The 27,730-nt window shown below is 41.4% G+C and overlaps 1 protein-coding gene across 1 annotated transcript; it reads right to left on the reverse strand.

The window, feature by feature from the left end:
* Window positions 1-457: 457 nt before the first annotated feature.
* Window positions 458-21,360, reverse strand: trpm1b (transient receptor potential cation channel, subfamily M, member 1b). Its single transcript, XM_071896455.2, has 28 exons — window positions 21,289-21,360; window positions 13,652-13,728; window positions 12,379-12,580; window positions 11,678-11,891; window positions 11,223-11,347; window positions 10,936-11,107; window positions 10,367-10,541; window positions 9,988-10,111; window positions 8,116-8,188; window positions 7,860-7,960; window positions 7,340-7,519; window positions 7,100-7,234; window positions 6,948-6,998; window positions 6,699-6,839; window positions 6,578-6,607; window positions 6,170-6,462; window positions 5,408-5,636; window positions 4,940-5,071; window positions 4,686-4,817; window positions 4,457-4,585; window positions 4,082-4,333; window positions 3,788-3,962; window positions 3,149-3,169; window positions 2,913-3,057; window positions 2,593-2,798; window positions 2,200-2,332; window positions 1,228-2,095; window positions 458-1,188 (listed from the first exon to the last, which is right to left on the reverse strand). Exons 1-28 carry the CDS (start codon window positions 21,358-21,360, stop codon window positions 715-717), a joined length of 5,061 nt encoding a protein of 1,686 aa, XP_071752556.1. The 3' UTR covers window positions 458-714.
* Window positions 21,361-27,730: the final 6,370 nt, after the last annotated feature.

Raw genomic sequence — 27,730 nt, forward strand, 5'->3', positions numbered from 1 at the left:
AGTATTTTGTCAATAGTGTATTGGGAAGAATTTTTTTTCTGTTCATATACTGTATATGTCAACACAACTAATACTTATCAGTACGTTTTATCTTTACCTTATATTGTATACATTCAACAAGTCCCCTTTACATCTCCAACATGTAGTTGGGAACAATCCACCAGGAGCCGGCGGACATGACTTGGCAAAAAAGACAAAAAAAGACAAAAAGAAAAAAAGACAATGACTTGGCAAAGCTGTAATGTGAATGGTTGTGGATATGTTACACTGTAACATTGAAATAACAACAATGAAACAATTAAAATGTTACAGTAAAGACAATAAAGAACGTGGATCTTCAAAAGAAAATGTTATATGTTAATATTTCACTTTTCTGCACTGACAACTAACATCAACTGTGGTTAAGAATGTTTAACAAGAGTTTGGTAAGGTTTTTTTTTTTTTTGTTACTGTCTTTCTGTTTTCCCCTTTAATGTGAAAACAGTTTCACAAACTTGGTCATCAGTCCATCTCAGATGGCAGGCTCCCTTCCATTTCACAGTTCTGCGCCTTGCTGGTACCACTTGATTCTTTCATCTCTTATGGTTTTCTCCACTCTGCATCACTCTTATTTTCCTCTGGGTCAAACCCCTCTGGGCCTTTATCCTCCTCTGTTCCTCCTTTCATCGATCCCCTCCTCCTTGAGTAGCTCATTTTTTCCAGTCCCTTCTTCTTCTACTGTGCATCATCTTCTCTCTTCTCTGGTCCTCTCATCCTTTCCTCATCTTGAAGTTGAGCAGCTGACATCCCACATGCTCCAACAATGTCTCTCTCACTGCTAGAGGCTCTTGGCTCTTTGTTAATATTCAAGCCCTTGGCTTTCCTCTCACTGGCATTCCAGCTCTGTGACCGGTGAGATGGCAAAAACTTTTCATCAGCTACAGTTAGATATTCATTACTGTCCTCTGGGCCTGTCTTCTCCATCTTGATTTGGTCTTCCATGGGCTCTGTTGCCGGAGGAGTTGCCTCAGTTTCTAAAGGAATGTGATCCATCTGATGCTCCTGTTTGTTAGGCTCTGCCAGTCCAGTAGGAATATCAAACTGCTGGGTGAGAGCTTTGACCATTGACACTTTGGGCATGTGACCAAGGAGACTGGGATGGACCTGATACTCCAAGTTCTCTGGCCATTGATTTGGTGTTTTAGCTACCTGCTCCACCAGTGACCTGTAGTCTTCAGTGTCCAGCACTTCATCACCCGCCTCAGCTGGGTTGAAGATGATGCCGCTCATAGCCCGCTTCTTTGTGGTAGGGGAGATGTTTTGGCTTTCAGTGGGACAGTATCTCAAAGATCTAGTCCTCTTTGGAGAAGAGGAGGTTGCTGGCTGTAGTTGGGCCTTCTCTGTGGGTTGAGCGTCCTCCGTGGGTTCCTCTGGTTCATTATTCTGTAAATCAGGAGGGCTGATAATGCTGGTACTCATAGCCCTCTTCTTTGTCAAAGGAGAGGTGTTTTGGCTTTCGACTGGATAGTATCTCAATGACTTAGTCCTTTTTGGAGAGGGGGTAGTGCCTGGCCTTAGTTTATCTTTCCGCAGTGCTTGGCCCAGCAGATCTTTGTCTGCCATCTGGTTGGTTATGGCCTCTTCACTCCCTGCCTCAGATATAGACTTTTGTTCACATGGTGATATCAGAATGTCCACACCCGAGCTGGGCCGCACTCTCTCCGCACCACCAACATCCAGCGTCTGACCGTACGTAGAAGCACTGGAGCCTTGACGCAAACTCCTCTGTCTTTCCACGCTGGGCTTAGGCACCTCATCAGCCTCCCTCTGCTTCGCCTCCTCCATGTCCAGGTGGAAGCGATAAAGGCTGTAACCGTCCGCGCTGTTGATGCTGCCCTGGCGAAGCAGGGAGGAGGGGTCGCACACAGAGGAGTTTCGCGAGTATGTGCGGGTCAGCTCCAGCCTGTCCACCCCAGCCAGCTTTTCCAGGGCGACTGCCATCCGTCCGTGGATCTCCTCCAGCTGGGCCAGGCGCAGGTCCACCGTCTGCAGGGAGGCCTTCATCGTGTTCTCCCTCTCATTTACCTCCTCCAGACGCATGGACATATTCTCAACCCTGCCAAGAACACCAGACAAATATCAGAAGAGTTCACGAGTGTAATCAACATGCTTAGAAATGCCTCAACTAACTACACCCTTGTAATTAAAATGGGTCTTCACCTTTCTGAGGTAACCTTGATGCGCTCATCACTGGAGGACTGCTGTTCATCTTCCTTCTCCCGGAAATATTCCTCCACGCACTGTTCCTCAAACTCGTACAGATTTTTCAGCTCCTCTGGGTTCAGCCTCAGCTCTGTTGGAAACAAATCCGTTAAGTGTTTCTTAAGCAATGAGGCGGGATCTAAAATGTTTCTAAAGTGAATGTCTGTTGGGTTCCAACATGATCAGAGTATAATTATTAATGACTCAGGATGAGACAAAATTTAATCAGTTTGGATCCTGGGCTGAAAGGTTTAAAAATCCTTCCTATAGACTATGCTCTATCACCAGTGAAGCATTATATTAATCATTTGTGTGTATACGGTATGTTATTGATTATCAGAGGAGACTAACTGAGGCCTCGGTCCTTCTCATCTAATTCTCCCTCTTGCTTCTTCTTGGCGCATCGCCGGAACAGCCTGTTGAAGAGGATGTAGAGGTGGCTGAAGATGATGAGAGGTGGAGGCAGGATGGGACGGTCGTGGAAAGTCATGATCAGCTGATATCTCTGGAACTTCCACACTTGGTTGGAGATGGACTTCACTTCAAAGAAGGTGTTGCTGTGGGAGAGGACACGAAGGCCAGTGAGTATATAGAGGCTTGAAAGTAAACTTCTGTCAGCAGATGTTCTTTGTAAGATAATCAAGTAAACAAATATCGGGACATGTACTTACTTGAAGACAGCAATGAGCAAGTTGACCAGCAGGATGTTGGCCACAAGAAGGTAGCAGGCCATGATGGCAGGTGTGAGCCAGGCACCAGGGATGCATGGAGGCAGTTTCTTCCCATCCTCATCATATAAATGTTCACCACAAGGCGCTGTGGGGCAAGGAGGGTTTAGTTGAAGAGTTTATAATGAGATCTTTAGCTAGGTGACTTGAATTGCATGTTGGAGTGAAAGATTACTTACGGTTGATTTCCATTGCATAGACTTCAAGAAATCCCCAAAAAGCATAGTAATAGAGAAATATGGAGAAAGAGTTAAAATCTTTGAACATAGGCCTTTTTTTTATCATACTTCTGTCAAGGTCAAGCTGATGCCCACTAAAGAGTGGAGTGGTGTCACCAAAATATTTCTCCAATTAGCCTCCACTTAACCAAGAAACCAAGAATTTTCCACTTGGGTTTTTGTTGTGAAACTGATTTTAGGATTGGGAAAATAGATATTTCACAGCTTTGTCCAACAAATTCAGAATGATTCAGAAAAACTGGTTTAATAACCTTTAGTGAATTAGGCCTTTTATAAATGGTTCTATGTTGCCTTCACCTTGACAGAAGAAACACAACTCCTGTGAATAAAACTTAATGGCAGATGATCATTATTGAGGAGAAAATACCCATTCTGCTCTTCCTCAATGCAATTGTTTTTTTGTCAGGTATTAAAGCAAGAGCCTATTTGTAAAAGTGCCAGCAGAGGGAGACAAAATATTGAGGAATCATAATGTAACGCATTGTCTATTACAAGGCTCAGATTTGAAGACATGGAAATTAGTACTGATCATCTGCCCAGAATCAGGAAACAGAATCTTACTATGAATTCTAGTCTTACGGTCTATCGAGTCCGCAAAAACCTCTCCATAGATCATCCAGTAGGGCATGTAGAAGATGTTCCTGGCCAGGCGCCAAGTGGGCTCCTCATCAGGGTGCAGGATGGCTTGCCGTGCCACCCCAAAGCTCATAAGCACCACCAGCATGATCACTACGAAGTACATCATGTCAATCATCTGAAAGAAATCAATAGAAACATCATAAATTGTTTTGTCATATTTGTATGTGTGTCATCTCTGTCATGTGATTTTCACATGCTTTGTTTGGCTCATACTGAAAAATAACATTTCATTACCATCTTCCCTATCATCATAACATAGGGTCCCAGGTATTTGTTGACTCCAAAGATGTCCAATACACGAATGTACCAGAAGATGATGTCTATACAGTAGATGACTCTGCCGTAGCCCATGTAAGGCTCATGCTGCAGCCGTAGCATGAGGCCAAGGAGGAAGGTCGAGATGGCAGCCAGGTCTGTGATGTTCCAGTACTCCTCCAGCCACACATTTATCTTCTGTTTCAGCTTCCCAGGCTCCGACATCAGAATCTGGAGACCAGGGTTAGAAGCAGAGAGAGTTCTCCAATTAATTTGCCGTAAAATTCTTGAACAGCATTTGACGTTTGAGATATGACATCGTCACATGATGATCACATTTTTTTTTTTTTTTACCTGTCTGACTTTTTCAGAGCCAAGTGTGACGATGTATGCGATGACAATCCACTCTTGCATAGATGGCCATCGCTCCATTTTCACCAGGATAATGTAGTTGTATAACATCAGATAACCCAGATAGGAAATCTATCAGAAGAGGGAAACACCATAAAGTCAATGCAACAAAGTCACTTCATTATTAATGAAAACTGTAGTCATGACAGTTTGGTACAGTAATGAAACTTACAGTGTTGAACCAGAATTTGGTGAAGGGCGCATCATAAAACTCAAAGAATCTTTTGGCAATTGGGATTTTGCGGACTTTAGTGCTGCCCTCCTCTTCATCCCCCTTCCGAGAAGTTGCATCAGCATTGGGATCCTGGAACATAATGGCAGAGTCACAGTTAGAGATTGTCATCTGTCACTCTTGACAACAATACCAAGAAGTAGAATTATGTGTAAAATAAATTAATTTGACAAGGCCCGCAGATGAACCAGGACCTTGCTGGATTTGGCGTCATCATCCTTGTCCTTTTTCTCATTGCTGCCTCCAGGTCCGTGATAGGACGTGTCGTCTCCAAGACGGAAATCCAACAGCAGGATCAGGGGAGGAAAGATAATTCCCAGAATAACCTAGGTGGGCAAAGTTTTATATGCTGCAGTGAGTTTGTTGTGCATTTGCACAGAATTTATTTTGTCACTGTTGTGTTGTGAAATCTAAAATAACAGTAACAACAACAGCAAACATATGAATAATATTAATAATGATAACACAATAACAATAACAATTTGTAATGCACTTTTGATGAAAAATATTAGAGAAAAAGAAATGCAAAGAAATGGGGAAAAGCCTAGTTAAAAAAAAAGTTTAAAAAAAAAGAGAAAAATGTAGAGAGAGATAAAGAGAGAGTTTCTGTAGAGAAATGTTTTTTAGGCTTGTTTAGGAAATATATTTTTTTGCCATGTCACCTTGAGGCCAGGGTTTTTGCCAATCCTTAAGCAGCCCATCCACATGTCAGTGAGCAGCATCTGGCTGCAGGTGTGGGCAATGAAGTCGCGTTGTTTAGCAGCCACAGCCAGCTTCAGACAGGTGGAGTTACTCCAGTTAATCAGCTCGTATGTTAGGAGTTTCATGGCCACCTGCTCATCATGCTTATAGGACTGGTCCAAGAGCTCATAGGCCAGCTGGCCAAATTCTCTATAAAAGACAGAGAAGTATAATGATAATTTCTGTATAGCGCTTTTCAATCGCTTTACAAAGGGGTAAATAAAAACAAAAAGGATAAAATCAATAGTAAATACAATGTAAGCAAAGCAAGAAGAAACAAAAAAGCAGAAAAATGAATGTAAAACATAAAAGGGAGGTCAAGGGCAATTAATAAATAAGATCATTACATAACAGCAAGTCTATAAAAGTGAGTTTAAACAGCCATTAGGGACCTGCCTGACGACCCCAGGCTGCAATATGACTCATATTGGATTAAAGGGTCTGTGATATAGTTTGATGCCAGACCCATCCTTCTTAAAAATGATCAGCAAAGTCATTTCTAAAAGTGGCAGGTAAGTTAACCAATGTAAAGGTGCTGAAATTGGGGTGATAGGCACGTTGGCCACAGCCTTGCTAAGCAACTTGTCACACTGCTACTGAAATATAAGTGAGAGATTTCATATCAGTTTGTTATTCAGTTACAAGGCATCAGACTGTGGGGAATAAAACACTGAGGCACTGACTTGGAGTTGTTCTCCAGGTCTTGGGAGATGTCGTCCACCAGCTCACTCTCAGAAGACTCATGGGCCATGGCCTTGTACAGTTTACAGGCCACCAGGGCCTTCGCCATGGCCTCCTCTCCCCTCTGCCACAGGAACAGCGCCATCTTCTGGCGCTTCATCAGCACCGCCCACACCATCAGCTCATGGAAGGGGTACTTGAATCGACAGACCTCCGGGTCATCCACGTCAATTTCAACCTCCTCCTCTTTCTTCTTTTTGGCCTTTTTCTTGCCTTTTTGCCGTGGTTCATCATCCTAATGAAATAGAAAATAATTAGATCAGAGATTATTCTGCCGTGTTTGATTGTCGATTCATCATGGTGTTTTATTAGCAAATTGAAAGTGTTTTGCTTGGAACAGGATGCCTCACCTCCATTCCGAGAAGTTTCAAAGCTTTGGGCTGCAAAAAGAGGACAAAAACAATTACCATCAAACATTACTTGATGTGATGAACAACCCCATAGAAATGAATTTCTTCCACCCACACATACCCGTTTCAGTCCATACAGGTTATTGTAGAGGTTGCGGAAAGCCTTCCTGGTGTAATTGCTCCTGTAAGCTCCGCCCATGAGGTACTCCAGCACCAGACCAATATCAATCAAGGTGATCTGATAATCTGGAGGAAGGTTTCCCTGCAGCATCGCCACAACAAGGTTATACAACACGCATCTCAAGATAAAATAAAGCCTAAAATGATCTGAAATATTACATTATGTTGCAATTAGGAAAGATCATTTTACCTTTTTGACATCCCTAACCACAACATGCAATGTATTTGCAGGGCCGAGTTTCTGTGATGTAGAATAGAATATGTTAGTCATACATGGCAACTGTTTTCAACTTTGTTTATATTCATCTTTCATTTCCATTTGCTGCAATGTATCCGGCCTACCGTGTTGTATAGCTCCTCTAGTCTGGGAATGGTGAGGAAGTGATGAATATTGACCCCGTTCTCTAGGAGCAGTTTAACAAAGTCCACTCTGTCCAATACCAGAGCATCCATCATAGCCTGCTCCAGAGAGTTTACCTAAGAGAGGGTAATACGTGTGGAATTGTAAGTGTGTACTAACATTGTCTGAGACTGAAGTCTTGGAAGTGTTTATTTTCTATATGCAGTGATCCTCAGTCTTACCCAACGAATCAACTCCAGCTTCCTTGGATCGGTTTCCTCTGGAGGTTCAGGTTTTGCCTTTCCCTTCCCCTTCCCCTTCTTTGCCCTGGTTTTGTTTCGAGGAGCGCTGACAGGACTCTTCTGCCTCTCCTGGGTCGGGGCAGTGGAGGCGGTTGTGGTGTTGACGAGGGCGCTGGCAGGCTGACCAAGCAGGAACGAGAGAGAAAGAAACCTATAGCATCCTTTTGTTTGAACATCAGCATATTAGTCTCCTACTCTGCTATGATTATTACTTGATTACATTCAATAGTGGGGATTTTTGTGTCCCTGAGAAACACAACTCAGTTGAAAGGAGAGGCTTTTAAAACAAGATCTTTTTGTTCTACTGCTGTATGTCAATGAGCATATGAGAACACACTCAATTCTATTTCAGTCCATTTTTTTTATGTTTCAATCCTTTCCTTCAAGCTTAATACATGTTTAGCAACTGTAGTGCACTCATGTGTGGAAGTATATGTACTTTGAGGTGAACACCACTCACTGGTAAATTGTGTCCATAAACAAAGATTTGATTGCGAGCAATATCCACTCTGTTCCAGGCCAGAGCCAAGCTAAGCTGGTCCGGGGCTGAGGCATTTGTGCCTGACGACACAACAAACAGAGGGAGAGGGATGGGGAGAGAGAGAGTATTGAACAGACGGTATGTAGTACACAGTGAGAAAAACATTGCTGTGAGATTATAGATAATTGAGGTCTTTGTTGTTCACGTATCAGATTGTGATGTACTCAGAAAATACCTTTTAACAAGGCAGTAAGAATGGCCATTTCAATATCCTGCTGTCCCTCAGAACCCATCCGAAAAACTGTAATCTAGGATTGAGAGTAAAAAAAACAGAGAGTAAATGAGTGAAGTAGGCAGGGTGATGATGAATTAATGAATAGGTGAATGAATGGATAGACTGAACACATAAAAAAGTGAATGAATGAGTGAAATGATATCAGGAGTGTATTCCCACTCTCAGTATAGCAATATGTGCCGTACATGTGGAGACAACTGATTGGAGATTGAGATTCAGACTGCAGTTTAAAGTTGAGGACTTCATGTTGTAAGACCTCTCACTGCTCTGCTCTGTGATTGACCCTACGAGCACGGACAGCTAATTTACTTGTCAGATGGAGTGAGAGTACTTGCATTGTTATAGACTGGACTATATCAAATGGAATTACACTGACGGCTCTGTCACATGTGCAGCCATGGTAAATGGGATTAGGTTGGCATGAATATGTGGCGTGGTGCCAGAGATTTCAGAACTGGTCTCGGGATGCGTTAATAATGAGCGGCCTGTGCATCAGCCCAGAGCTGTTAGACTGAAAACTTGTGGTGTTCTTTCGGAAAGTAGAAGGGTGCACTCGGTTCTTTTTTTTTTTGTTTTGTTTCAAATAGGGAGGCTTGTGTAATGGTAAGCTCGTAATTCGGTTAAATGCTTCATGGTGGTGGTAGATCGCTGCAAATTGCAGCCCTTTGAATCTGTGTTCTTATTTGTCCGCCCCAGCTGTTCACATGGGATGCACTTAGGATGAAAGGATTATGTGGGGACTAGACAGTGACATTGATTCACCTGTAGGTTAGTTATGGCACTTTAGACTAAGAGCAGGCAATGAAATGCCCCCTTAGTCACATATAAAGAGCTCAAAAACTTGGCAGTCCTGTCACATTGTCTGGGTCGGGTATCAGTGAAAACTAAATGGTACGGAAAAAAGCTAAAGGCTGTATGATCTTTGAAAAAGCAGTTTAAGTTGCTTATCTGAGTGTGTTGGAGCATTAGGCGGTCTAATACATTGGGGATAGAGGATACAGACACTCTGGTGAAGTGATAGCACTCCGGGGACTGAAAAAGCCCAGGGAGAATTAGCATGGAGAGAGAGGAACCTGGCTGAGGATTAGGGAGATGGATCTTGTCCTCCATCTGTGTGGTGCATGCTACTGCGGATGGATGAAGTAAGAGCCTCTGCTAAGCAGGTGGTTGTGTGCACTGATCTTTCCCACCCAAATGTATGGAGCCTGGAGATTATATGCACTGGGTATTACAAACTACTAATCACATCACTTAAGTAAGAGAAATCTGCTGGAGATGCACAAATGGTGCCGCTATTTATGTATCAGGCTCTCCGGAAAACACTTTGGGGAAACACTTTCAGCTCAGGGATAATCTGCTAACTGTGAAGACATTTACCAGGTCAGTATCTCATAGTAAAGCATTGAATCATACTGTTTACATTAAAGTAAACAGAGTTGGACGACCACCAGCCACTTTACAGGCTGTTTGCAAAACACATTAGGATTGATGATGGCCTATAGTGTGCTACCGTGAAGCTGTGGATTAAATGATACGACACACATGACCACAATGAGTAGGAGAAATGACAAGCAGGTTGTGGGGATTATGTTTATTCAATAGGTTAATAGGAATAGACAGATGAGTGGAATAAATGAATGACAATGGAGAACAAATGCTTTACAACTCAATATTTATTGATTGAAACAGACATGTATTATTATTTTTGAATGCAAGGTAGTTGTGAAACACCAGCAGCTTGACTATGTTTATGCCTGATATTTGTCCTGTATGAGGATTCAAATATTTTACTTGGCTTATTCCTCTACTCACCAGTTCTCTTTTTTTCATGCACTCCATAACCATGAGCAGGATCTGCTGTGATTGGCTTTTGCTATAATTGAAGGTCTTTTGGATGGTCACCAAAAGTTGGTCTCTGACGTCATCGTTGACGAGTCTGGAACAAGAGATTCACGATGACATCCAAGCTTTGTATCATTGTTTATTGTTTATTGTGGATCCCCATTAGTCGACGCACAAGCGGCAGACTAGTCTTCCTGGGGTCCATTTAAAATGTCAATACAAGACAGTTAAAGTTAAACATCTATATAAAATGAAAATGACCAATTACAACAAGATTGTACCGATACAACAGTTGTATCAGAGGCATAAAAACAGAGGACTACTAAGGAGAAATAATCCAATATCTCACCCTCCGTCCTCTGAGAACTTGTGTGCGAAGGAAATGATGTCGGAAGCGCGGCCGCTGCCATCACACACCACCACAGGAATCGGAGGCTCGTCCCGCAGGCTCTCGAGGGCGATGGAGATAACGTTGGGACCTCCTTCCACTATCAGGCACACCAGTGGGACGCCCTGCCCCAGACCTGAAACACATGAGAGAACAGTCAACATTTACAATCAGTACGATCAGTCTGTCCATCCATCCATCCATCTATTTATTGCTGAATTGTCACCTTATAATATTGTTAATTTGGAGAGTGATATGTTGAAGTAGAGCACGTTGATGTGATGTTCACGTGTCAACAGACAAACCACAGGAGGAAGTGAAGTCAGTGGTGACAGCTGAGCATCCCTTTGCTGTCCCTGCCTTAATCCAAGCTCCAGGCATAGGATGACAAAGGGAAGCCCACAGGTCACAGAGGAACTCTCCATCCACATGTCCAACAAGAACAACGAGAAGGTCAAACACACACAAACACACACACCATGGAGGATGAAGCAGCACTGGCATGCTATCTGCCATCTACGGTGACTTACGAGTGTTGATCTTCTGCAGGGAGATGTGCTTCTCCAGCTGTCGACGGAGTTTCACCTCGGAGCCGTACTTCCCGCAGGTACCGTTGTCAGTCAGGATGAAGTGGGAGTGGCTGTTGTTGAGCACAGCCAGCTTGCTCAGTGGGTTGGACATCGTCTGGTAAGGTCTGGTTACCTGGAATTAGAACAAGCACCGGGCCTTGAGTCGTTTCAACAATGAAGAACTATTAGTATGAAAACGTCTTTGTCTTTCAGGAAGCTTAAGGAAATGCAGCGCCAAATGTTCTTACCTCTTTTCCAATAAGGTCCTCTTTGTTTTCCAGGATCCCCCATGGAGCGATGCCTATCGCACACACCTTCCCACGGGACTTGGAGGAGTGGTCCTTTAAGGCATCGCCGACGTGACGGATCACCCCTAAGTTGTTAAGAGCCAAACATAGCAACATGAATAATGACTGTTTCAGCTGCCTAATGGGGCTGCGTCATGGGACACAGTGTGGTTAGTGCATGCAAAATCCACACAGATTTGCATTTGAGATAAATTTTCACACGAAAGCTTTAATTATAGTGCCTAAACCTGTGACAATGGGCTGTTCAAATCTCCTCCAGGAAATTTCAGAATAGATATTATGTAATGAGAATTTAGATAATCTTCTAATATCAGAAATTGTGATTTGTTAAGTGAACATTAAAAGCATTATCCTGAACTGTTTGTAAAGCTTATGTGAATGGTCAAGGTCCCCACCGGTGTTGACTCCACCCGTGAAGATCCAGGCTCCGGTGGTGACGGCAGCTTTGATCAGGCCTTTACCGAACACTTGTTTGAGTTTGGGCTGGAGGTCGAAGTTCTGCAGACCTCCGTGCACAGAGATGAGCAAGGTGGGCAGCTCCAGCTGCCAGTCCTTCACCATCAGATGCAGCAGGTTGTCCGGCTTGGTGTCGTAGGAAACACGGATGTACTAGGAAAGAGAAGAAGGGAAAAGTTCAGTACTGTGTCTGTCAATTTATAATCCACTTCAGTGGCTCCGAAGTGGTGAAACCTACACTGTGAAATGCACTATGCACTATGCACTGTAAAAATTCATTGTTTTAACTGATAATCACAACTAATCCATAATGAATATATAACAACTTCTAATCATAGGTATCCATAATTCATTTCTTTTATTATTCATTTTTCTAATCAATTTACAGCTTTACTCATAGTGGCTATAGATCAATATAAAATGTCATGTTTAATATTTTCACACAGTCACCTTATGAACCCTGACTGTTTTGAGTTTTACAACTTTTGAACATTAGGTTAGATTTGCTCTATTTAACCACATTCAGTGAGAAGTCCCACTGACAGTACTTCTCTCATGCTGTTTTAGCTCTTTAGAGTGGTCAATTTATAATCTACCTCAGTGGCACCAGATTGGTTAGAAGGCCACAAGCGGAACTCACCATGGCCTTGTTGATGAATCCTCCACCCTGGAACTCGATTATGCCAAAGGCGTCTGTTGGGTAGGTCTTGGTGTGCTTGACCACTGACCATCTCTCCTGTGGGGTTTCAATCTGCACCAGCTGGTTCTCCTCCGATTGCTTGTTGGTGATCGCACCAGGGAGGATGGCCACGTGCTGCGCGATCAGCTGACCACAGGCACATCTAGACAGAGTATAGAGGAAGAGCACCATGTTAGAGAATCACTCAGTTGACACTAACATAGTCCCTGATTTCTGAGCTCCACACGTAAATTTGATTATTCATAGAAAACCCTGAGCAGTACTCCACTCAGTGGCATCAAGTGTATTAGGAGTGAGTGACACAGATCAAAGACTGTTGTTGTTTGTCTCCTCGTGGAGTTTGTCTGTTGTCCTCGGCTCACACACTGCCCAGGCTCTTTCATGCCTGTGGCCATTTCTGGGAAATACGTGCCTCAACGCACACTGGGCTGCTCTCTCTGGCAGCTCTAAGCCTATTCTCAGAGCCCAGGATGGTAATCATGTGCTACAACACACTGTAAAAAAATCATTGTTTTAACCTAGAATCACAAGTAATCCATAATGAGTGTATAACAACTTCTGGTCATAATCACATATCCATAATTCAGTGAATGAATGAATAAGTGGGCATACACTATTTCTAATAATAATTAATTTCACTTATTTTGAACACTAGATAAGATTTGGCCCAACTATGCTCACAGAGTGAACAGAATTAAGTGGATACCAATTACCAAACATACCAAACAATTGTATAAAATAAGACATCATAAAGATATACACAATCCACATTTTATGTAAATTTGAATAAAAGTGAAATTTAGGTGGTAGCAATCAAATTGCAGCATAATACAGCAAGGAAACGTGCAAATACAACGTACAACGTTACAACTGTACAGTCATACAAATGGACTTTAAAAGTCTAGTTAACTTAAATACATCTCAAGTCATTTTGACAGTGAATTGATTAATTGTATTATTTTTTATTTTTGAGTTGTTTTAGTATTATACTGGACGAGTTGTTTTGATGATTTATTTTTTGTAGTGTATAAATTTCCTGTCAGGGGAGATTACTCTGCTCACCTATCTGTCTGTAACCAATGTTCTGCATATTCTCCCTCACAATGAACAAGAAATATGGGGCAGTGGCATGGCTGTTGTAATTTGAGGCCATATGTTACCACAGGTGATAAATTACCCGCTAAGAAGAGAAGGTGCAGAAGAAAAAAATTACCTGGTTGGGTCCTTGGTGGGAAATATGTGAATACATTCTCTTTTCAGAAAGGTCCTCTCAATCCAAGCTTTTTGTGCCTGAAAAAGAGAAAATCCCAATGTGTTAGTTTACATTAACTACTGCCTGTGAATGTATCATACAGTGGTCACAGGCAGATCATCCCCGCCGATATCTGAAAGAGCTGGAACAGATGTCAGTAGTATACTTCACCGCAAGCCATTCCGTATTTAAGTTTCACTATCAAAATCCTCTTAGCGGTAATCCTGGCTAAAAGGTGATGACTAGTTGCATTCTAAAAAGAAACCCACAGATGACAGAGAGGAGAAATTATGATAAAAGTGAAAAATTGTTTCCCTGGAGAGAGTTTTTATGGCATGTTGCCTGGTACCAGCAGGCAGGTACAAGGCATATGACATGGTGAGGTTAACAAGAAGAATAACTCATTTCATCCAGAACATGTCCTGTTATTCCTGGGATTATTAGTGCACAGTTGATTAACAACTCTGTGTTATGAGGCATCTTTTATTGTCTGCTCGCCAATGGAAAGCATCACACAAAAGTAGCATGCCACCACACTATTTCAAATCCTGTTCTGATAGCTGTCTGATCTTTTTCCAGTGCTGAGCAAAAATAACCTGAGTTCAAAGCAAAGTTTCTCTGTGGGCCATTGTTGACAGTGGAGACCCAATTAAAACCAAAGCATTGGAAGCAGATCTTTTCAAGAAAACACTGGTAAATTAAAAGTGGAAAAAGCCTTGATAATTCTTATTTCCCCCCAAATCAGTTTGCTATATAACCATCGCCAATCACAATGTCCTTTAACCTTAACCTTAATCCTGAGGATATATGTATGAATGAAACACTGCAGATAAATTGTAATAAAGTCTTGTGATCAGAAATCACAAGTATGAAGCAGCCGTAACACAGTAGTTACTGTTCTCTCTCTTTATGTGTGTAATGCCTCCTGGCCAAACGGCCCCAGCCTCAGCCAAATATATTCTGGTTGTGATAGTGATAATGAGAACAGACAACAATGCACATGCGCCTTGCTAACTGTCACTTTTTCAGTACATATGATGCCTCCTATGGTACCTCTCTACATGTTATCTATATTATCTGTAATTAGTATATATATGATAAGGTGTATAGTTTTTTACAAAGTACATCTCTTAGATATATTTATGGCTCTCTTTAGACCTGTTAACGTGAATACAAGCACATTATTCTCATTTTCCTCTCACCTTTGTTGTATATTGCATGTATATTGCTATTTTTATGTTTTTACTTATTTAATACTAAAAGTTTTTAATCATACATATTCATTTATTGTCTCGATGAGTTTTACTGCTACAGTACTGCTGCTCTTTTGCACACCCTCTTAATACTGTAATCCATACCCTTCATCCTTTCATTCATACATTTCTAATTAACATTTTTTCTTTGCTGTATCCTATTACTATTTATTACTGCAATGGCATGATTTTCCTACAGTAATCATTAAAGTTTCATCTCATCTTGTCTTAATCCACAGCAGTCAGCTGATAATGACTTGGTTTAGTAGATAAAATTAATGAGAAAAACAAATATTTTGTTAAATCAATAGACTATTGATTGAAAAAATATACATCTTTCACTAACACATTTTAAGTGTAAAAGTAATGGGTTTACAAGGGATCCATGAACACAATTTGACTACGAATAACTTAGAAATAACAAGTACAGTAAAAACATGCAGAGTGGATTCAATACCTAGTAAATATTCTTAATATATCTGTATAGGAATGGAATGAATGTTAAAAATCTGTAGTTGTGGAAAAAATATAACTGCAAAAAGTTAACCACAGTTAGGTGTGGTTGTCGCTGTTCGTTTTAAAATAATCTTTTCTCAGCAATTTTCCATCTCATCATGGTTTAGTAAGCACTCAGCCGTTCATATAGTGCTGCCTGCTCACACTCGCTGCCTCTGAATTCACTTTATAGTATGGATCTATAAATTAATATCATCGCACCGCATCGCTTCCCACTAAGTATGATTACACAAGTACAGAACTAATCCTGTCGTACGGTTCAATCCCTAATGAAATGAACTTTTAAGAGTAGAATTAGAGTGGAATATAGATCCACTTACGTACAATCTTCCATCCGAGCCGAAGTCCTACCTCTAGTGCTGCTGCAGATCAAGCCTGTGGGTTCATAGGGAGATCTAGGGTCTGCATGCTGCCGCTCCTCTACCACAGCGCTGCCTCCCAGTGCTGCACACCCAGTCAAGTGGTCTCATTGAATCCCACAGGACATGAAACTTCTTCACTTTATGAGGGCCAGTTAATATGATGAGCATGTGAGCAGGGTCTTTGTTCGCCCAAGTCTCATGACTCCAGTTCAAGGTAATCCTTTTGGGAGTCCCATGACCCCTTCTCCTTGCCCACAGGGTATTTTCATCCTTCGCTTGAACAAGGCACAATAAATCTACTTTGATAACGGGCCCCTAATCTCCAATTTGTTGAAACTCCTTTCTTTGTGTTCACTTCACAGTGTGGATGATCTTAGCTTGTGTGAGAAGACTGTGCTTGAGAGAAGAGTGGCCAGACTAAAAACATTGTAGTCTGGTTCAGTAAGAGGGAGAAAGAGGTAGAGAAGCTCCCCAACTTTTCATTTGAAAATGTCCACCCCCTCCGACAACTTTGATTTCAACCTAATTTGCATAATTGAGAGAATTGGATGCAGGCATTCTTTTGGAAGGCGCCTTGTTAAGACATGACTGGTCTCCAGTTGGGGGCAAGGTCAGTCAATGCTAATTGCAGTTAATCTCTATTTCCACCAACCCTGTTTTTGTCAAAGAAAAGAAAACTCAGCAGACCTGCATTCAGCTGGGTCATTCAATATTCTCTTAATTTTGGTTTTTAATTTTCGTTATTTCATATGGATTCGTATCTCAACACTTTAGTGACCTTCCAAATGCCTTCCAGCAGGCTGAATGTAGGTTGCTACTGTTAAAGAAAGACTCTTTTTAAAATCAGAGTCAGCCTACTGACTGCCGCCTGAAATCCAACTATTTCAGCTCAAGGCTAAAACAGACACTTTGGATATCAATAGGCTTCTTTTTAGTCAGTGTTTGGAGAGGGAAATGCCAAGTCAGACTAAATCTTATCACGTTCTCTTGCACATTTTGGACTTAATGAGGGCACATGATGAAGAATACTTTAATTTATTGAGACCTTTTAAATACATGCTTTTGTAGCTCGAGGAAGGCACGAGCTAGAAGCTGAGATGGAGTATAACCAGCACACACTTATGGCCATCCATTTAAAACCTCTGTCTCATGTGGAATGGGTTTGATAAGCACTCCTTTTATGGTTGAAGTGAGCAGTTTGAGCCTGACTGTAACTCAGGGTGAGAAAGACGGGGTGGCTGGTGGTTGATGGCTCAGAAAGCCAGACGGGGAGAGAGAGCTAGCTTCCCCCCTTCGGACCAACGCTGGTAAAAAAAAACGCACGTGGACTGCTGTTAATTATAGCCGAAGAAAACAAAGAGCATTTCCAGAAGGGTTTGTCCGGTATGACGCAGTTATTTCAGCTTACTTAAACTCATTAACCACCACAATTAAAACCAAAATCCAGTCAGCAACCAGTCGCCTCGTTAGAGCCGCCTTTGAGCACTTAGAAAAACCTTGAAGGAGTAGAATTAGATACTGCGGGATCAGATTGTGTCACACCGAGCAAATTAACGAGACTTAACGACAAGCCGAGTAACAATAAACAACATTCATTTCAACATGCAGAATTCTCTAAGAAAGTGATCACTCAAAACAAAAGACAATTGTGTAAAATGAAAATTATAATTGCTGAATTAGGATGAGGATTGCCAGGCTTTGAAAGAGGACAGAGAAAAAACGGATAGGGTATTTATGACCTCTATTTTTCAGTAGCTGCACTCTAATTTATGCCTTTCCTCACAAATTTGACTATGGTCTACTGAGCCGACTGCATGATTAACACAATACATGACACAAAATACTTTTATAAAAACAACCTCTACTACTTCTACTACTCATTTCTCAATGCAGCGGTTATGGCATTACAGTTATTTTCAAGATACCGTTTGAGCAGTACATGACTGAACAATATGTCCACAGATATACTCATGCCATATATTAATGCCTTTTTGTAATGGAATCACATGGCCCTTGTCTCCTGACCCACAGCTTAGCGAGCAACTGGATCACAGCAAATTTGTTCCAGTGCAGCTGCAATTTCATGGACTTCGCAGCCCACAACAGCCATAAGGTAAAGGCATGTAATGATGTATGTTGGCATCTGAACTGACTGATCTAATTCAGTGATCCTCGTCTACAATCAATGGCTTTATAGAGTTGCGTGTAAATTATTTTCAGCTATGTGTCAAACGTGTCATAGGGGACGTATCATTTATTCTGAATATGGCAGCAAAGACGCTTCTCCCACAATAGCCTCATCAGGACAAGTGAAATGGATCAGAAAGGATTTGGGGGTCCTATGTGGAATGTGATGTCACTAGGGGTGAAGATAAAAGCAACTAATTGCTTGGCTTTGGTGTTGAATAGAATTGTAACAGTTAGAGCCTGATGCAACGTGACAGGAAGGAAACCCATGTAGACTACTTTACTGTCTAAAAAAATATTTCAGACTCATAGTCAATTCCACGTGGACTGAATTAAAAGTTGCCTTTTCACTCGGGGAAGGAGAGATATTTGGACAAAAGCGAAGACAAATTTGCGTTAACCATGAAACTAACTGTCAGCCTGTTTGTAAAAGCACTCATTGTCCTCCTGGGTTTGAAAATCCAGTTAGCTATCACATGAGCACAACATGTCACTGATTATCCCTAAGAGTTGAGGGAGTCATAAGACATGTTTTAAAGCTGCTGTTTTTTTGTGTTTTCCCCCGAAGGAGGACCTTACAAAAAAGAAAGAAAGAAATCAAATGACATTTTGCCTACAAACAGGATTTAGACAAAATAAAGAAAGCAGATTTTAGTGCTTTAGTGCTGAGTGGGGTGCATTTCCTGGCCTGGAAACAATGCAATTATCCTGAAAAGGGCCTAAGTAAAATCACCTCTAACCAAATAACCAAATGAATTATCACTGTCATCCCATGATGCATTTCTCTCTTAATGAGAGCTCCATATTCTAGGTTTACAACGCCTCTACCAACAAGGCATGGCACTGGTCGCTCAACGGTTTTAAGGGTTTTACAACCATTATATGCAATTGTTATTACACTGAACTAATAGCCGCATATGATCCTAATTGAGTGTTTATGGGTGATTCTGCAATGTCATTTTCCACTGGCATCATAAAGATGGAGTATTCGGAGTGCAGCGTTCCCCCTCATGGCCAATCAGTAACAAATATGTCACCTTGTTTTGACCTGTAATCATGTAGGGGTAAAAGTTACTCCTCCCCATCATCACTGAAGAAAATCTTTACGGTCGTGTTTCCTTTGTTTTGACCACAACCGTAATAATGATTTTACCCATTAGCTCCATTCATAATTTATTTAGAACAACATCTGACTCCTTTAACTTTTGGTTTTCGCCGCCTTCGCAAGCTCAGACTATGACTATCAGATTATGTATTTAGTAGTAACCTATTTGCTCAGTCAAAAAGGGAAAGGGTCACTGGCGGCTGTATATTTTCATACTTTTTGTTGCTGGTGGACCGTTCTATCTGTGGACAGGACACCACAGGTGGACTGGAATATTCTGTTTACTGTTTTATTCATGGTAAAAGGGATACTCAATAGCAGAAAGGTTCATGTAAACAGCTTAAGCTGAATAAGTTCTTGGCCAATAGCCAGGTTAGTCCGTTAGGCATTCATAGCCATTGGGTCTCTCTTGAAATGTGTCTTTTATCACCCTTTACTGTATCAGAGTCATGAGATCTGTTTAAAAATAGAAAATGGGGCTGCTTATGAGGGAAGATCTTAGTAAAGACTGGCAACAAACAAGACATTTACCCTCATTTCAGCCATTCGGGATATTCTAAAGGATTTGATTACTACTCCTATATTTCTGATGTACTATGAATGAAAAATATATCCCTGATCATACCATAACCCACTGTAAATGATGAAGTATTCGCCTATCATGTGTATAAAGAAGATAAATCCAGGATTAAAAAGTATAATAACAACATGAAAAAAAATGCATAATGAGAAAAAATGGAGTCTGCTGTTTCCCAACCTTCTGGTCCATGCCACCAGTTTATATATAGCAACATATCCGATCTCATTAAAAGTGTGGCATAATTCAGTGGAGAGCCATGACATTGCTGATTGCTTTACAGAATAAACCTTATATGAAAAGGTTCTGGATTATACAAAGAATATTAACAGAATGCTACTCTCATCAGTTATAATCTGGCAAAATAATGCCTGCTCTAATGTATAGTAACTCATCACACTAAATTCTCTTGATGTCAGCGTCAGATATACTGTTGATGTTAATGCATCATGTGTCAGGTTGCTTTAGCCACATACTAACATATAACACTTTCCCCTCAGCATCTGAAAGAACTAATATTTACTGGAACATTTCCCTACAATATGGCACTATGCCTTTTGATTATGGATGTTTGTGAAATCTGTAAAGTGAAAAACATCCATTTTCATGCTTTATATGTATAGGTTTATGGTTTACTTTTGTTAAAAAAAAAAAAAAGTGATGGCACTTCGCATTTCTAAAGTTTACACTTCATATGTCAAACCATTTGAATATGAAATTGTTTTTATGCTTTGATTCACTCACAATTTGACAGCTGTTCCCTGCTTGCATGCACAAAAATGGAGTAGTATGTAGTTTGTGTGTTCTAATGCCAGCAGTAAATGTATGCATGTAATACTACATTCAAATTGCATCTTCCTTGCTTTCAAGGACATATTTAATAACTGGAGTGTGTTAATCACATGAAAGCAGACATTAGAAAGAATAAAAGTCCTTAATCTGGCATGGCTGTGGTTGCCCGTACTGGGCCATTATGAAGGATTAAACTGCAGTAGTGGAGCGAGTGCCTCTTGAAGCCTGCTCAGCTTCAAACATCACTTAGCAGTACCTACCCCTGCAGGGCTGATGCTACTGATCTCTCTGCGACCATGTGCTGCTCTCTCACACACCAAGGGTATATGACAAACAACAAGTCCTGAATTCATATTAGTAGGATGTACAGTATGTTATTATGTGGGCCATAGTGGCTCCAAAATGACAAGTTAGGACCTACTTGTGCATTGTGGCCTGCTCATAGTAATGGTTCCATGGCCATGTGACCCAGTGTACAATACATCATCATTCTCATAATAATCAGTTGTGTATTTACTGTACACAAAAAGTTTATAAAAAGCTACTAAGATAAAGTGCCGTTGACGGTCATTTAAAGGATGAATATACAGAACCGTGTATTCTTTAGAACAGCTCCAAACATTATACTTACTTTCAAAATGAATGCAACAATAAATATGATTCAAGCAAAAAGGTCACAATACCATAAAAGGTGTTTCTTAAGAAAATTTTGAAACACTCTAGGTTGGAACCAACTGTGTCAGGAAACACTGGATCACCTGTTGAATGTGACACTGCTGTTGCCTGCTGGACAGGCTCGATCTTACCTTCTGCGAGCCAGATGTGGTGCGCTTGAGGGAGGACCGTTTGAAGGTGCCACTAGGGCCCTTATTTTCCATGTTGAAGACTCAGATGAAGTGTCACAGCAGCAAGCCAAACTGACTTTGAAAGCGATCCTCTGGCAGCAGGGTCAGTGTCGTTGAGCAGGAACATCAACAACATTAGAAATCAAACAAAAGCCCTGGGAAGCCGCTGCAGAACCAGGGCATGACAGCACGCTCCGGAGTCACACTTCACAAGTTAGCAAAGTTTCACCATCATTAAGGATTGCAGTGCTTCTCTCTCTCCTCTCTGCAGCTTACTCCTGACTGACAAGACAGAGATCCCAGCTGGGGATATAAATCACTCGATGACACACTTGACACATAGACCCCTTTCCTCTGCCGGGCGTCCCATAATCGGGCTTAATGCAGCCAGCTCTTGGAAGCCTCAGAGTCTAATGGATAGAGATTTAATAAATGGGTATTGAAGGTAAATCTACTTTGGCACACCACAACCCCAAAAAAGGCTTAGAGAGACCATGCAAGCTGTGAGGCTAAAGTTAGCCAGCCGGGAGCCTAAGGTTGTCCCACCAGACAAGGCTCAGTGTGCTGGCTGGCAGCGAGGACAGGAGGCTCCCATTGTGGCACAAACAGAAAGAGATGCAGAGGTGATGTGTGATGGGACGACAAGCCCAAACCTAAACAACACACAGTGACCACCAGGCACTTTGACCTGTTAGAGACCAGTGCTGTCTGAAAAATACAACAGGAATATTCTTTCCAGCAAATTCAAAATACACACCTTTTCCCTACCATGTAGTTATACTTACTAGAAAAAATACATCATCTACTGTACTGTCTTTACCTAAATGACCTGTATGAGTATTAGAATTTTTGCAACCATTAGAGCAGAATGCATAGTGGAATTATAGTTTTATAGGATTTAATCTCTCATTTCCACTTGTGTGATGGCAAAACTTTTCCATGTAATTTTGTTCTGCTTCACTATAATAACTAATAGCTTTACAACAAAGATTTAGAGCAACTTGATGTTAAGAGTTAAGTGTTTGACCTGTTATATAATACTTAAAAAATTAATGGAAAATGAAACTATTAAGTCTTAATACCACATTACAGCTGGCCTAGCCTGAGAAATAATAGCAAATACCCTCTCATTCATTAACAAAGGGGCTTGGAATGTGAAAAAAAAAATAATTCTGAAAACCATCAGTGCGTGATGAATTGCATTACTATAATGTGGAATTTAGCACTTTCATACCGTCCCATACCTCTTATGTAATATCATTCAGACTCATCGTTCTACTGGATGTTTAACTGACCAGAAAATGGGATGTTTATGTGCCCCACTAACTTGAGAGAATGTACACTATCTGTTACACACAGTATAGCAGATCCCTCTCACAGACTGCTTACATACAGCATATCAAAGGAACCAAGGGTAAAAGCCCTCTGTTAATCTCTTAATATGAATTAGATTTGCTTCCGAAAAACTATGCTTCTGAACATTAATCTAAAGAGCAACCATCTGCCTGGAGTGCAGCTGCAGATGGAGAAAGATTCAAGTCTCAGTCCCGTCTAGATAAATTAGATATCCAGCAACTCCCTCTACTGGATACTACACAGAATTGCTATAAAGGGGGGAAAAAAAGAACTAAGGTCCATGATATCTATTGTCAAACTGACTTTGTCTGTGTCATGGCAATATCAAGACCTGCCATGAGAAAATTCTGTTTTATCATGGGAATATAGCAGAAAATACACAGCAAAGAGCAGGCTGGTCTGTGGTAGTCAGTGGAATATTTACTTTACCATGAAATAAGCTGATCAAATAAACAAAACCCTCCTGTACTGAAATGCAAGCTCGCAGAAGCATGTTGTACCAACTGAAACTACAGCAGATGAATGATGTGCACAACCTGGAGTAGAGAAAACTATTATACTAATCCACACTATGAAAGCGGCAAGTAGCTACTGCACTGTCATCGACTTGAGCATCCGGATACAGCTTTACCTGTTCTGGACAGTGAAGACAGTTGGACGAGTTCCTTCGAACAAACGTTGGCAAAGAGTCTTCAAAACAGCAAGCTGATAATGGAAGATTTCCTCTTTCTACTTCACTCCAGCCATGTGTCCTGGTGTGGCTCCCTGTAAGAATGGATAATGCGTAATTTCTCCTAGTAAGCAGACACAAATGAGCTTTATCATCTGTCAGTGGCTTTGCATGTGTCAGAGGAAGAGATTACTTCAGGAGAAGGGAGAGCACGCAGCAGCACAGAGAGGAGAGGGGATATCAGCTGCAGTTCAGCACAGGAGTCTGTAAGGCCCAGTGAGGAGGAAATTAAAAGATAGTCTAGGAACTTCTCAGCCAATGACCGAGTCTTATTCTCCCCACTTGGTGAAAGTTGCAAATTTTTTTTGCAACTTTCCTATCTACTAGTATTGGGCTTACAAGACTTAGTACATGTTCACTATCCTAAAACAAATGACAAGATTTTCTTCTCTTTCAGAATAGGCTTGATCAGTGGCTGAGGAGATGAAGAAGCCAAAGTTGTTGGCAAAGTAAAGAGCGTTAGCCCACTGCTGGCAGGTTTGGAGGAGGCAAATGCCTTCCAGTCAACAGTCAGGGAATAGAGGTCCTGTGTGCCCTGGTGTGTCAGGAAACTGAGTCTGAATTAAGAAAACTGAATTTAAAATTATATTTAAAAGTCATATTCAACTTTAACCACATTCAATTTGAAGCTGTTGCATTCAATTTCAAAGTGTGCCTTACAAATTGAATTTTTGAATTCATTTATTCAACAAGTCTATTTTTTTAATTCAACAGTTCAAATTCAAATGCAGTCTTTGCTGCCACTAATCTCTTTCCACAATTTTGCCCCAATAAAGCGGGCTCTCCTTGCCTCCTATGGAAAGCTAACAGCAGCACTAGGAATCTATCACACTGCAGTATCCAATATACTACCATACTTGTGATGGCATTGCTTGACTGTTTGAAACAAATCTCTGTGGGCATTAGAGCCTTTAAAAGCAGCCTGTCATGATCTTTTCTATTTTCTACATTATGTTACTGATGCCTCTTTCCTCCCTCATGACAACTGTCAGACAATTCCCAACTGAAATCCATCAACAGAAGACCACAAGAGGGCGCTCAGACATTTTGTATCACCAGTGACTCCATGCATATTTTTCTGACTATAGGATCACAGTGTGGTTTTAAGTGTGACTTTTTTGTTTCATCACTATTAATGTGAAAACTCAGTGTCAGAGGTTATCTATTTTATATGTTACAGCCAGAACCACAATAAGAAATCTTCACGCTACATGACACCTTGCTTCTGTCAATTTCACATGGCTATCAGTGTTCTAACTGCATGTGATTACTTCTACCAAAACATCCAAAAAGTGCATTGGTCCCCACTAAACAATTTGTTTGTGACCACTACTTTGTGTCAAGCTTAATTTACATTTAGTCGTTGTACTTGATAATTTGCAAATGCCTTCTGTAACTAATCTCATCATGTAAGCCAGATGGGATATAGGCAACAGCTGGAAAGCAGGTTAGGGTGAAATGACTTCCACATGCGATACTCGGGAAGGAATGGGAGACAGCGTTCACGGAAGAGGACGTGTTTCACCAAGTGCACTGCAACTGTGCAAGTCCTTCTTTGTTCCAGTGAAGCGTTATTTTCTCATAGGCACCACCCCAGGCAAGCAACCCCAAGCAATCAGAAGTATAGGGAACAGTATTAACAAAGCCTAGAAAACACTGAACCAAGCATGTTGTGTATGAATACAGTCCAAACTGGCATAACAGTCTAAGTTCTTGGTTTTTTTTGTGTGTGTGTGTGGGTTTCATCCAGGTTATTTCCAGTTACCCACGGTAACAATGATAAAAAAGTAAGTTGTGTGTTTTTGACCGTCTGAGCAGTCAACATCTCCTCAGGTTGCCAAGGAGACAGACTACACCCTCACCTGAGACCTCGGTGCTTCAGGTGTGTTCAGTCCCTCAGTCCTGCAGCAGAGAGCAAACATCCTCTACACATAGTAACACCTGCAAACAGTTGAAAATACTGCATTGGTGTATGTGTATGTAAGTATGCATGTGCAGAGGTACATAATATGACACAGGGATGATATTTGGGTGCTGACATTTCATCTCTCTTGACAGAGCAAACAAACTGGCTGAAATGAACGTTAAGAAACAGTCTTTAGTGGCTTGTTGTGAGTGGATCATGTTAGGACATGTTGAGTCGCTGGTCTCAGCATGAGGCAGCACCTGTTGATTTCCACGTAACATCAAATTTAATGTCTGCGAAAACAGTTCAAGTTACAGCATAATAACAAGCCAATAGACCCAACATAGCTGAAAGTAGATTGTCTATGTCTTAAAGTCAACAAGAGAACAGATTTAATTTGTATCAACCAGGATTCTGTGGTGTATCAATCAAAATCAGTCTCCTTAGATTGACTGAACTTGGATTCATGAGCTACTTGTTAAATCACCATTTAATTGTGGTTGTTAAGACTGAAACCAGAATGCAAATCTATGAGCTGTTTTTGAAGACATACAGCTACACAGCATGTCCAGATGAGCAGTAAAATTACCAGCAATCATGATTCTGACTAACCTTCTTGAATGGTGTGATTTGCAGAACGTTGTAGCTCTCTTGAGAATCACAGTGACCTTATGAGTTTAATCACATGCTCAATTGTCTCGTAAGTGTTTGGGTGAAAACTATGTTTTTTGCGATTGTGTAGGCTTACTTTTACTACTTTATATCTGGTATATTACTAATTGGTTGGACAGGTAGAACAAATCTTAAAAAGAAATAACTGCACTTACATTTATGCTTTTAGTCACATTACTAGGGCAATATCTTTTTTTAGGCATCTTTTTTTTATCTTTTATCCTCCAGTAAATGTATCTGAAAATCTGAAAACCCCCACAAATCGCTGCATTTTTGCTGTCTTAGACAGACAGCAAAATGTGCAGAAAATGGTCTAAGCTGTACAACCTTGACACTGAAGATGCACAGGGAAATGGAGTCTGATTCTTGGGTATCCTGGAAAAGAGGCTGGCAGCTCTACTGAGCTGTTAACTCCTCCCAGGTTCAGAAAGGACCTACATGTCAAAACAATGAGCCATTCTACTGAGCAGGTAATGTAAGTGATACAATATGACGGTGTTTCTTTGCCTCTTCAGAGCTAAGGGAGAAAACCCCCAGTGGTTCATCTCTCTGAGCTGCAGGGTGGAGCCTCAGTAGAGTTCAGAGTCAACACCAATGCCAGAAGAAATGAAGGAAGTGTCCAATGTCTGGAGCTCAAGAAGGGGCAGAATAGGGTTGTTGTTGTTGTAAAGGCACCAGTGTTGATTTCTTCCTAAAGGTGACGAGGATAGTTCTGATGATGAGACATGTCTTAGATCTGGGTCAATAGGAGTTTCCCCGCTCCACTGTCAGTACGAGAAGGATTTTAGGGAAGTAGGCAAAAGGGAGGCGTGGCTGCCAGACTGTAGTAGTGCCTGTGGCTAACAACTTCACTCGGGAACACCAGGGCAGGCGTGTGCACACCCAGCTGTCTGCTCTGCGATTGGCTTATTGCACACCACTAGAGCAAAACTGTTCCTGGAAACCCGTCCCATGGGAGAAACGCATTCCACGAATCTCTTGCTCGGCACAGCTAAATGGGCAGGGAGGGCTAGCGTATGTATCTCTATTCCACTCTTCAGTGAGCACATGCTGGCGTAAGGCATTTCCCAGATTGACCTGGGGCCCGTGCAAAGGTTAACAGGGAATCCATATGCTGCACTGGGGCTGTAAAACTGCAGCACTCTTGACCTGCAGGAAGTTTCCCCGAGCACTAACTCCCTTTCGCAGTGTGTCAACTGAACTTAACTGAACGGGCAGTGACTTCTTCCTTTGGACAGAGCAGCTTCATAAAACCCCCTTGTTTGTCATTGCAGTGTGTATGCTGTCAGGAGGAAGCCCGTTAGCTAATCCCTTTCCCAGGGAGCAGAGGAGATCTGACTCAGTGGAGGAGGGGGTGGTGCGAGGACGCTCATGCTCAGCTGCGTAAACTTCCAGTATCAAATTATTGTCCAACGTCCGAGCAACCAGATGTGGAATTCACACTCAAAAGCCTTATTTTCCAAACATTTTTCATTTGCCCTTTGAAAACACTTCTGAGATTTGAAACAGTGGACAGCCCAGTTTTTATATGATTTACATGAATTTGTGTTACACTTATAAAAAACAACACAAAAAATGTAATCACTGATCCACAGGAATCAAAGGCACATGATACAGTGGTTGTTGGATCTCCTAAGAGCTCCCTCAGACCACAGTTTAATAAATGTAAATGAGTGTCAGGATAGGATGTAATCACACAAAATCAATAGCCATCGCTGTGCCTGTTTGATTACCTCAGC

This window comes from Centroberyx gerrardi, chromosome 4 (genome assembly GCF_048128805.1).
Source record: "Centroberyx gerrardi isolate f3 chromosome 4, fCenGer3.hap1.cur.20231027, whole genome shotgun sequence".
In the NCBI taxonomy this organism is placed as follows: Eukaryota; Metazoa; Chordata; class Actinopteri; order Beryciformes; family Berycidae; genus Centroberyx; species Centroberyx gerrardi.